The sequence below is a fragment of the Xenopus laevis genome, chromosome 9_10S (genome assembly GCF_017654675.1).
Source record: "Xenopus laevis strain J_2021 chromosome 9_10S, Xenopus_laevis_v10.1, whole genome shotgun sequence".
In the NCBI taxonomy this organism is placed as follows: domain Eukaryota; kingdom Metazoa; phylum Chordata; class Amphibia; order Anura; family Pipidae; genus Xenopus; species Xenopus laevis.
Window position 1 is genome coordinate 86,836,804 of NC_054388.1, and position 12,520 is coordinate 86,849,323.

The following is a 12,520-nucleotide window of genomic DNA, read 5'->3' on the forward strand; positions in this document are numbered from 1 at the left end:
AAACTAAGCGCTAACTAACTAGACACACATACAGTAATCAATGAAAGCTTAAATTAAAGCGGATTTGCTGCCTCCACCCTCGCTGTCACTAGTAGAAATGCCTCCACCCTCGCTGTTATTGGGAGAAATGCCTCCACCCCCGCTGTCATTGGTAGAAACGCCTCCACCCTCGCTGTCATTGGTAGAAACGCCTCCAACCTCGCTGTCATTGGTAGAAACGCCTGCACGCCCCGCTGTCATTGGTAGAAACGCCTCCACCCAGCCCCCACACAGGCGTTTTACGGTGGAACAGACTAGTGACACCACGGAGGATGGCGAAAGTCAGAGCTTCCAAGAACCGGAAGTGATGCAATGAGGAGGAGTTAAAGGGCCGCCGGGTTTCATTTTTCTTGGCAGCGCTGGTGCAAGGTTTTGCTAAGATGGAAATCACCAGGAACAGTGAGTGTGGCCAAGCTTTAACCGCAACACCCCACCACGCGAGTACAGACACACTCTTACACTACTACACAAGCAAGTGAACTGTTTACAGCTCTGTTTTATTCGTCTTCCGAAATGAGTGTTTGGAACGCTGTTTCTGGGAAGGCGTTATATGCCAGTGTTTTTTTTTTTTTACTATTAGGTTTAATGTAGCCCTTATAATTGCAGTTGTACAACCGGGTGCACTGGGTCTGCTGTGAGGCTCATCCTAGCTGTAACCTAATGAGACACCTACTAGAGCATTCCCATGTTCATTGAGAGTTTAGTAAGGAGGGACTCATGTATGTTGGATAAGTCCTTCCTTCTTGGAAGTTGCTCTGTTTAACCCCTTTGCTGTGGTGGGGTGGGCTTTTTTAAAGGAGAATTCAACCCTTAACTAAAAAAACCCTACCCTATGTAGACCCCCCTCCCCCCCAGCCTAGCTGCTAACCCTGGGGAAATGCCCCTTATTTTTCACTTAGCCATAGGTGCAGATTCAAGGATCGCAGTTAACGGCAGCCATCTTCCGGGTCTTTGGTAATCTGAGACGGAGACTGGCAAAGGGGTGCGCAGTTGGAGCAATTTCCTGCTTCGCGACAACTGCACATGCGCCGAAATGTAAAAATCATAGGAACGTGTCAGTATGTGCTGCACCTGCAATAGTTCCCCTCAAAGCCGCCCCCAGCCCCACGAACCTGCATGAACCTGACCTCCGAAACTGCTAAAAGATCTTCGGTGCTGTTTTAGTGATGCTGGGCTGGGGGCGGTGCAATCCTTCCATAACTAATTACGAATGAAAACAGGACTTCAGCCTATGAAAGGATCCCTGCGTCCCAAGCCCAGCGTCAAATTAGGCAATTTGCAACATGCACTGATTTCAATAAGAGACTGGAATATAATAGGACAGGGCCTGAATACAAAGATAAGTGCTAAAAAATATCAATGATCATGCATTTGTAGCTTTAGAAAGCGTCTGATTTGAAAGCTGGTAAGAGTCAGAAGAAAAAGACAAATAATTAATAAACTATAAAATATAAATAATGAAGGCCAATTGTAAACATGCTTAGATTTAGCCACTCTAGAACATACTAAAAGTTTACTTAAAGGTGAACTACCCCTTTAACCAAACCTAAAGCTTTCATAAGAGTATATGTAGATCTCTCACAACAGCAAAGATCTTAATCCCTTACTTAACATTTGTAAAATACTGATTTTGTTCTCATTTGTGTAGCACAGAAATCTGGATAAATGTTCATTCTTTCGCATTGTTTTTTTTTTCATTGCCAGATTTTAAGGATAATTTGCCAAAAGTTTATAAAGCAATTGAAGAGGCAGACTTCTTGGCTATTGATGGTGAATTTTCAGGTTTGTATTTCAAAGGTTATTTAAGTGTATGAAATGTCAACCTATTTTTTTTTTTCTTGTCTTTGCATGGTTAACATTTCCTTTAAATATGAAAGGGAAATGTCCGCACCAATACCTAAAACTTTTTTTGTGCATAATGAAAACCTAAAATTTTGAATATACAAAACATTTTCAATAATTGTAGAGTTATGTTTGTTCTTCTTTTTTGTTGTTGTATTTAGTCGTTTGTAAGTATTCCTTCCTCTCCTTTGCCTTAATACAATTGCAAGATTATATTGGTAGTCTATGAAATGCCTTTCATAACGTGAGAAGGAGCATGTAAGGCAATATGGGAACTGGAGACTTGAGCAGTGCTTGACTTCTGACTTTAGGAAAGCACTAAAAACTGCTTTCAGTTGGAACACTTCCAAATTCTAAAAATAAATAGAAAATTAGTTTATAAGTAAAACCTTCCAATACACAGGTTGGTAAGCTCTGACTTGGTGTTTAGGGGATGAGTCTGCAAATTTTATCGGCCTGTGTACGTCTAGCATTAGATGTAAGTATAAAATTCAATAAACGCATGGGTATTTATAGAGCTACAGCTCTATAAAGGAGCTAAATGGTATGTTTTCCTACATCCATCGATGTTTTACTCCATTGATACATTGTTAATTACATTTTTAAAATATGTATGATAAAGACGTAGCTTTTGTTGTGGAAACTTAATAGATCAGTAGACAACTGCCATTTTTTCTTACATTGTAACATTTTTAGGTTAGATTCAACCTTTTAGGTCTATATATAATCAACCTAACTGCTAGTTGATCCAGAGCAAGGCAAAACACTTTCCTAACTTCAAGATGGCATTCAAACCAGTCCCTGGATCAACTTGAATTGTGAGCTATCTTCCATAACCCTGTATTTCCTCACTTGTAAAAAGCCATCCAACCCCTTCTTAAAACGATCTAATGTATCAGCCAGCATGACTGATTCAGGCAGGGAGAGAATTCTACATCTTCATGGTTCTCACTGTAAATAACCCTTTCCAAATATTTAGTTGGAACCTCCTCTCTTCTAATCAGAATGGGTGCCCACGTGTCAGCTTGAAAGACCTACTGGTAAATAAAGCATCAGTGAGATTATTATATGATCCCCTTATATATTTATCCATAGTTACCATATATCCCCCCTTAAACGCCACTTCTCCAGCATGAAAAACCCCAAATTGGCTAGTCTTTTTTTCATAGCTGTGATTTTTCCATACCTTTTACCAGCTTAGTTGCCCTTCTATGTACCCTTTATTTCAGTAATGTTCAATTTGAGCCCTGGAGACTAAAACTGTACAGCATATTCTAGATGGGACCTTACCAGTGCTCTATAAAGTGGAAGAATGATCACTTCCTCCCTCAAATCTATGCCCCTTTAATACAGCTCAATACCTTGATGCTGCTGACTGGCATTGCTTGCTACAGCCAAGTTTATCATCTACAAGGACTCAAAGGTCCTTTTCCATTATGGATTTGCCTAGTGCAGTCCCATTAAGGGTATAAGTGGCTTGGATATTTTTACATCCCAGGTGCAAGACTTTACATATATCAACATTGAATCTCATTTGTCACTTGGCTGCTTAGATTGCCACTTTGTAAAAATCCTGCTGCAAGAATACCTGAATGAAATTAATTGAGCTGCATATTTTTCTCACATGTAAACACTGCTACATTACTTACAATACCCTCCCCTAAGTCATCAATTAAAAGTTAAATAAAAGTGGACCCAACACAGAGCCCATAGGGACCCCACTAAGAACCTTACTCCAATTAGTGAATGTACCATTAACAACCCCCCTCTATACCTGATTCTATAGCCAGTTTCCTATCCATGTGAAAACGACTTTAAGCCCAACAACCCTTCGCTTAGAAAGCAGTCATTTGTGGGGCACTGTATCAAACGCTTTGACAAAATCCAAATCGGTCGCTTCTACTGCTTCCCCGCTGCCCAGCATCTTGCTTACCTCGTAATGAAAAGCAATCAAATTTGTCTGACATGACCTATCCTTCATAAAGCCATTCTGATTACTGCTTATAATGCCATTAACCAGAACAAAATTTTGCATGTGATCCCTTAACAAGCCTTCAAATAATTTGCCCACCACAGATGTCAAACTTACTGGCCTATAATTGCCAGGCTGAGATCGAAATCCTTTTTTAAATATAGGCATTACATCAGTTTTTCTCCAATGCATAGGTACCATACCAGATAAATGTGAGTATGAGAAAAGCAGAAATAGAGGCCGTTTTAAAACTGAACTAAGATCTTTGTACCAGAGGATGTATACCATCTGGTCCTAGCACCTTGTTCATGTTGATTTTTAGTAAAGTTTTATGATCCATAAACTAGTCGTATTACTCAGTATGTGGTGGTCAACAGTGCAGCTATGCGGTGGAACTCAGACTCCTCCATTGTATACACTAAAGAAAATAAATGATTTAGAACATTTGCTTTACCAGTATCTGTTACAACCACACTCTCGATCAGCATCTTTTTATTATTAATATAGTTAAAAAAAAAAACTTTTTGTGGTTTCCGTTTGGGATTTGGCCAAATCCCTAAACCATGGATTAGTAGCATCCTTACTTGTTTGACTTCGGTACCAACATGTAATCTTATAGATATACTGAAAATACATACATGAAGTTTACCTTAACAACCTAACATTATTAAGTCACATTTTATTTGCTTTGCTGTCTGTTTTCTTCCCCAGGGATAAGTGATGGCCCGTCTGTTAGCACTTTAACAAATGGCTTTGATACGCCAGAGGAAAGATATACAAAACTGAAAAAGGTCAGTAACATGTATTCTGTTTTTGTATTCTGCTTATACCCCTTGCAGTCATACACCCATTGCTGTATCATTTTGTAACTTATGTTCTATTCCTTCAATAGAAAGCAAGATCATGTTGCGACTAAATAGCAAAGGAGCAGCGAATTTATTGTCTTACTTTAACATTTCTTTTGAATATTCACTAGATATGCATATTGTTCTAATACTTGTTATACCTTTTTTTTTTTTTTTTTTTTTTTTTTTTTTTTTTTAAAGCACTCTATGGAGTTTTTACTTTTTCAGTTTGGCCTTTGCACTTTTAACTACGATAACACAGAAGAAAAGTAAGTAAAGTTTATTTGCATTTCCTGTTAGACATTTGAATGCCCTTTTGTGCTCTTAAATTGTTTCTTTATTTTGCAGGTACTTGATAAAATCCTTTAACTTTTATATCTTTCCAAAGCCATTCAACAGAAATTCCCCAGACAAGAAATTTGTTTGTCAGGTAGGCCATTGTGACTCTGCTCATGCTTCCAAAATTACCTTTTCAACATTGTCTCCGAAGCATTGACGTCCGATGTAATTAACCAGCTAATGTAGAGCATTAATATAACCAGTACATATACTGAGTTTAGACCCCTAGTTCATTATAACTAAAGAAAATACAATTTTTTTTGTAAATTAAAGCTGATAATGGAATTTTTTTTTAAAAATAATATTTTTTAATTTGAATGCTCTTTAACATAAGCTTATATTGTTTCTTTAGCTTCAAGAGTATATTCCGAAATTGTTTCTTTACTCTTCAATTTAAGAATGGGTTACTTTGAATGATGTTGCATTGAGGTGGCCATGATTCTTGAGAATGAGTGCTTTTTTGCCATTTACAAGAAAAAAAAATATTTCTCTTTCAGAGCTCAAGTATAGACTTTCTGGCTAACCAGGGTTTTGATTTTAATAAAGTTTTTCGCAATGGTAAGTTCCTTTGTAGGACTTTAACATACATTGTATATGTGTTTACATTGCATATGTGTTCTACATAGGGTGACTGCAAGGGCAAAAAATGCATATTGTATACATACTTAGCATTGCATCTAACACCTTAAGCTGGTTACACATGCCCATATTTTTTGTACAGTTCAGTTGTACTGTGTTATCATCACTGAGTAAGTCTTCTTACTTCAGTGATGCTGGTTCCAACTTCATTGTAGCTATTCTGTAAGGTTAGTCATGGACAATAGTGTCTTCTGCTACATGGTAGTCTCATTTGGCCAGATCTGCGGCCATACATGTATGGTCCAATTGTATAAAGAATTATCAAAATCGAGATAAGAAAAAAAAATATAGGAGAACCAACTATGGACAATCCAAAGTGGGTTTATTTAAAACTGTTATTCATCTTTAAAAATACTTTGAGTATTATTTATAGAATGATATTCTGAGACAATTTGCAATTGTTCTTCATTTCTCATGTATGGTTTTTGAACTATAAACGCTAAAATTCAACAATGGATATTTGCTTTCTGGTTGCTAGAGTACAATTTCCCTGACAGTGGGTCGAAAGACTAGAATGAGTAGTAGAGGGCCTGACTAATTAGATAAATAATAAAACATAACAATGAAGTTTTAGCCAGAACAATAGCTTTTTTTTGTTTTAAAATAAAAAAAAAAAAAGTAGCACCATTTGAAAGCAGTAGAGTCAGAAGGAAAAGGCTAATCATTTTAAAAGTGATAAAAAATGATGACTAATGAAAAAAAAAATTGCTATTAATTATGGCAATTCTATTACACGCTAAAAGTAAACTTAAATGTGAAGCACCTCTTTAGTATTTAATTTTTTTTAGTAGATGTAAAGTATGGAGATCCAAATTTTAGAAAGGCCCCTTATCTTGAAATCCCCTGATCCCTCATACATGCATAATATTGTCTTATAATTGTATAAAAATAAAGTATAGCTTACAAAAAATGCATAGAACCAGGTTAATGGCATATTATACTAGTATTCTTTATGCTTTTATTTAAAGAAAAGACAATATAATGTACTGGTGCCCCTTCAGAGGTTTATTTCAGAGAAACTAGTTTATATAAACATGCTTCTGTGTAGCCATGGAGGCAGCCATTCAAACATAGGACACAAAGTAGATAACGGATAAGTTCTCAAGAATCCCATTGTATACAGAGCTTATCGGTTATCTGCTGTGTATCCTGTACCTTTTCTACTTTTTCAGCTTTGACTGGCTGCCCCAGCGGCTACACTGCAGCTTGTTTATATAACTACTAGACATTAAGCCCGTTAAATTAACGGGCGCTAGAACATATGTAGTCAAACATTCGCCAGAGACGGTAAAGAGGCAAGAAGCTCTGTGAGGAGCTGGTGGAAGTCTCTCTCAACCCCGACCCCCCATTTACCTTTACTGACTGCGCCGCGGACTCCCCGGTCACACATCCCACAGCTCGAGCCGCTCCTCTGTCACATGGTGCCGGAAAATCGCTAGCGCAGGCTTCGCGAGCGTTCGCCGCACTTCGCCAGGCGAATTTTCGCCTGCGCTACGCAAATTCACTAAAGTGCGAATTTACGCTCTGGTTGGCGTCTATCTACTTTGCTAGCGTAAATTCGCCAGAGACGCTAGCGTAAATTCGCCAGAGACGTTAGCGTAAATTCGCCAGAGACGGTCCGTGGGGCACATGCGCAGTAGCGCAATTCCACAGACACAGGGACTGGACGCAGAGACACTTTAACTTTATTATATAGGATAGGATTGTTATTGTACCCCCAACAGTCTCCCTGTCACCTGAGACTGTGTTTATCTCCCCCGATGCTTCCTGCTTCCCCATATCCGCCACTGCTTCTTTATCCCACTGGTCCTACTATATCCCCTGGTCCTACTATATCCCCTGGTCCTACTATATCCCCTGGTCCTACTATATCCCCCAGGTCCAACTTTATCCCCCCAGGTCCAACTTTATCCCCCCCGGTCCAACTTTATCCCCCCCGGTCCTACTATATCCCCAGTCCTACTATATCCCCCAGTTTTGCTAATCCCCCCCGGTCCGGCTATATCCCCCCGGTCCGGCTATATCCCCCCGGTCCTGCTATATCCCCCCGGTGCTGCTATATCCCCCCGGTGCTGCTATATCCCCCCCGGTGCTGCTATATCCCCCCCGGTGCTGCTATATCCCCCCCGGTGCTGCTATATCCCCCCCGGTGCTGCTATATCCCCCCGGTGCTACTATATCCCCCCCGGTGCTACTATATCCCCCCCGGTGCTACTATATCCCCCCCGGTGCTACTATATCCCCCCCGGTGCTACTATATCCCCCCGGTGCTACTATATCCCCCCCGGTGCTACTATATCCCCCCCGGTGCTACTATATCCCCCCGGTGCTACTATATCCCCCCGGTGCTACTATATCCCCCCGGTGCTACTATATCCCCCCCGGTGCTACTATATCCCTGGGGCTAAGAGCTCAAGTCTCAGCCATTGTCGCTGCCAGACAACCCTTCAGCCCTCGGCCCCTGACACTGCTCATTTCCCTGAGTGTCCCTCGCCCTACACATCCCTGTCACCTCTTTTCCCTTGTAGTGCGCGGAACGTGACCATGTAGCGCCTACGCACACAACACGCGACGACGTCGGCGTCCACACACGACGTCACTCAGCGCGTGGCCATACAGTTCGCGTCTGTGAGAGAGGATTGAGCACGCCACAGATCGCACAGGGTAATTCTGTCAATCTGACTGCTGCCTGGCTGCTAGTAATCTGCAATTTAAATCTCTCCCTGGTGTCTCTCCCCGGAGCACAAACTTGAGCGCTAGGAGTGGTGCCTCCCCGGGCACTGGATGCACAGCCGCTGGCTCTTATCAATCATGTGTTGTGCTTCCTGGTAAATGATCATCCAATCCCCCCTTCCGCGGGGCACATGCGCAGTAGCGCATTTCCACGGACACAGGGACGGACTGGACGCAGAGACACTTGGATTTTATTATATAGGATGGTAGTGTTTCTGAAGCAAACACAACAGTTTTACCAGTGAAACACAACTGTACATTATATTGTCATTAGGACACTATTGTTCCTTTAACAATTGTAGTCTCCAATTCAGGCTTTTAGGGCTATTCCACACGGGGAGATAGCCTTGCGTTTGCGGTCGCGGCGACAAAGCGCCGCGCCAGTCGCCGCGACCGGCGCAGGCGACAGTTTTGTATGGGCGCCTATGTAAAAACGCCTGTGCTAACCACACGAGGCGATGCGCTTTTCAACAGTCGCCTGAAAATGCCTCGCCAGGCTTTTTCAGGCGACTGTTGAAAAGCGCATCGCCTCGTGTGGTTAGCACAGGCGTTTTTACATAGGCGCCCATACAAAACTGTCGCCTGCGCCGGTCGCGGCGACTGGCGCTGCGCTTTGTCGCCGCGACCGCAAACGCAGGGCTATCTCCCCGTGTGGACTAGCCCTTAGAGAGACAGAATACAACCCTTTTCAATATTCGTGCAATCATTCTAGATTCTTAAGAAATATAGAGAGATTAAATGCCACATAAGAGACACATTGGGCAGGAGGTCCCTGTCCTGTAGAGCTTACAGTTAAAGTCCATACATTTTTAAGTAATAAATATGAAGGATTTTTAATTATATCAAAATCTAACAAATGACCACACTCTTCCCTAGGCGTTCCATATCTGAACCAGGAGGAGGAAAAGTTGCTGAGAGATCAGTATGAAGAGAGACGTTCTCAGTCAAATGGAGCAAGCACAATGTCATATGTGTCTCCAAATGCCTCAAAGACTCCTGTGAGCATCCCAGATGAGCAGAAGGGTTTTATTGACAAAGTGGTGTAAGTTGCAATCTGCCCCCAAACATACAAAGCATTGGATACATGAGAAATTTCTGTAATGTGGAGCAAGCGTTATAGGACATGGAATTTTCCATGCTTTGTGTACAGAGATAATTATTCATTGGGCTCTGTTGGTGTCCTGCTCGTTCTTTCATTTGTTATCCTCTTATATAATGTTGGCTCATGCTTTATTTTATAGGAGAGAAACTCTTGCAAACACATCTGAAGCCAGTCTTTGAACTATGAGAGGAAAATCATTTCTGTATGAAACCATAAAAACACTAGGAGAGCATATTAAATCCATGAATATATTGGCCAAGTTGTAAGTGGGCCCAATGATGAATTACTGCACTGATGGTCACTTTGCTACTGCCACACTTTTATGAGGATGTTGAACCCTTGCAAATGAAAGAGATGTCCCTGTCTTGGCTCTGTTTTAAATGACTGAAAAGTCCAACTTGCAGATCAGTTTGTTAGTTTCCTACAATGGCCTTTTTTAAGGGTGCCATCATAACGCTTTACATCTTTTTAAAGATGCGGCTTGGCAGCACTACTAAACACTGAAGGGACTTTTATTGCTGTTTTGCTGGTGTGTTTATGCAAATTGCTTTTTGCACATACCAGCAAGCATGTAGCTTTTGTAACTTTTTTTCCCTAGACTTCCAAAGGTTGTCTGTTTTACCCCCCCCCCCCCAGACCTTATAACATCCCACATAACTTGGCACAGCCCAATCACTTGTAGCTGGTTCATTCAATTTAGTTTTCCAAACTGTCTTTTGAGACAAATGCCTGGAGAATGATACCTGACTAGATGAATTGTATCCAAGATGACTTAATGTAGATGGGATTAATGGTCTGGGACTGTTTACATAGTTTCCTGGTTTCAGCAAAATACAGTGTACATTGCAGTTTGATTGAATTGTAACCCTGGGCATTATTGCTCAACTTTTATTAATGCTTTTGCGGCTGAATGAAAGCGTCAACGACAGAATATGTTGCAATATCTATTACATTATACATAATCAAGACGTTTGTTCACCTTTGCATTTTTAGTATGATGTAGAAAGTGATATTCTGAGACAATTTGCAGTTGATTTTCATTTTTTATTATTTGTGGTTTTGGAGTTATTTAGCTTTTTTTATTCGGCAGGTTTCCAGTTAGCAGTTTCAGCTATCTGGTTCAAATTACCCTAGCAAGCATGCATTGATTTAAATACGATACTGGAATATGAATAGCAATAGCAAAGGGCCTGACTATAAACATGTATAATAAAAAGTATCAATAACAATACATTTGTAGCCTTGCAAAGCATTTGTTTTTTTTTAGATGGCCAATTGAAAAGTTGCTTAGAATAAGCCATTCTGTAATATACTAACCGTTAACTTGAATGTGAACCCACCCTTTAAAATCTGTCCCAGAAAGGTAGAGGCTTTTATAGCAATAAGTGGAACGCTAGCTTAAAGGGGCAGCTAGCTGCCCACCGGGGTTACAGCTCATTGTGTTCCAAGTATCTAGTATCCGTAGAACAAATGTTAGCCAGCCGTGTGTTCCTCTGCATATTTTACAAGGTACAACTGAGCACATGCAATTGCATTAGCTGAATATGAATTTGGAAGAAATCTCTCGAGGTATCCTGGGCCAGGTTCTGGGGAGGTCATTTAATATGTAGTGGGTTATGTATAGTTGATCTTCTGTTTTTTCTTAGTGCCCGATTTCATCCAGGGGGTCTATCATATGGGGGAATCCTCTTTCTGGGGCTTTTGGGTGTCCCTCTGCTGCTATTAAAAGTGATACTGGCACTAAACATTTTTTCAAAATATGAATCTACATTAAAAGTTACCTATAGGTCATGTTTTTCGCTGATCTTTCTGCTTTTGTAAGCAATTGTCACTTGAAGTTCCTAAACCTGACTGTTTTGCCAACCTGACTGTCCCTTCTTAACCTGTCAGAGTTTCTAATGCTAACAGACTTCTGCTGCACAAATATGGCAGCCCCCTCATAGAGGGACATTGGGGTCAGAAAGGTCATGTAAAAGCATCAGGCAAATACTTTTATGGAAAATATTTAAACAGCATTCAAAGACAATGTTATGATAAATAATAAAAAAGGTTATTTTTTTGATGTCTGTATCTCTTTAAACTTGATGGGAGAAGGAACTCTAAGACATGAAGTCCAACATCAGGAGGAGTTCACTATTAATTCTTTAGTCTCCTTTTCACCTTACTGGCAGCATTTTAATCAGTGGTTTCTGTGTCCAATACCTGAAGGTAGACTTAGATCTTGTGAAGACCAAAAAAAAAATCCAGGCACAGGTTACATAGCAGATAAAAGAAACTCTGTAGTAAAACTGTATAATTCTGCAGAATATCTGCATCTATCTGCTATATAAACTGTGCTTCAAATGGCTGCCTCCATGGTTATGCAGCAGCTTGTTTATAGAAACGATAGTGTAGTGTTTTTGATGCAACCACACCAGTTGTACCACTGCATGGAAACCATACATTATATTTTAATTCAAAAGTTTCATTTTGTGGTGTTACTGTACCTTTAACATTTAATTCATACCATAAGAAATCCTAGGAAAGACAGTCGTCAACTTTTTTTTAAGACTGAGTAAAGCTATAATTTTTATCTCTTGAATCATCGTGTAAATTATAGCGATTGGTTGTTGAACTAAAATTGACATTTCAATTGTTCTAAAACTGTGCATTAATTATGCGTCCATCCAATGACTATATTTACTAGATGGTTACTATTGTGCAAAATACCTACAAATAATCATGTTTTAAATCGAATATCTTTTATTTATGAGTTCTCACCTAGATATTATATGTAAATTCATTAGGAAAAAAAGTGCAGATTTGTTGGACTAATGTACTGATATGCACCATTATTTGGAACCCATGTTTTTCGACACCAGTGCAACCGGTTTCTAATCTTGGGAAAATTTACCTTCTAGTGAGCGGGTTGAGGATTTTTTAAAGAATGATCAGAAAAGCATGAATGTGGAGCCTTGCACTGGGTGAGTATATTCCCATATTAATTCTGTTGCATGAAACATCTGTTGT

The 12,520-nt window shown here is 40.2% G+C and overlaps 1 protein-coding gene across 5 annotated transcripts in view; it reads left to right on the forward strand.

Moving 5' to 3' along the window:
* The first annotated feature begins 274 nt into the window (after window positions 1-274).
* Window positions 275-12,520, forward strand: part of parn.S (poly(A)-specific ribonuclease S homeolog) — a 74,243-nt gene continuing 61,997 nt past the window's right edge. The window contains exons 1-8 of one of the 5 annotated variants that reach the window (XM_041579290.1): window positions 275-438; window positions 1,744-1,821; window positions 4,565-4,644; window positions 4,900-4,967; window positions 5,047-5,128; window positions 5,535-5,595; window positions 9,286-9,451; window positions 12,412-12,474. In XM_041579290.1, the coding sequence (XP_041435224.1) occupies window positions 420-438; window positions 1,744-1,821; window positions 4,565-4,644; window positions 4,900-4,967; window positions 5,047-5,128; window positions 5,535-5,595; window positions 9,286-9,451; window positions 12,412-12,474 (617 nt within the window). In that variant the 5' untranslated portion in view covers window positions 275-419. The remainder of the gene's footprint in view (window positions 439-1,743; window positions 1,822-4,564; window positions 4,645-4,899; window positions 4,968-5,046; window positions 5,129-5,534; window positions 5,596-9,285; window positions 9,452-12,411; window positions 12,475-12,520) is intronic. The other 4 variants (XM_041579287.1, XM_041579288.1, XM_018239091.2 and 1 more) reach the window with 4 other exon arrangements.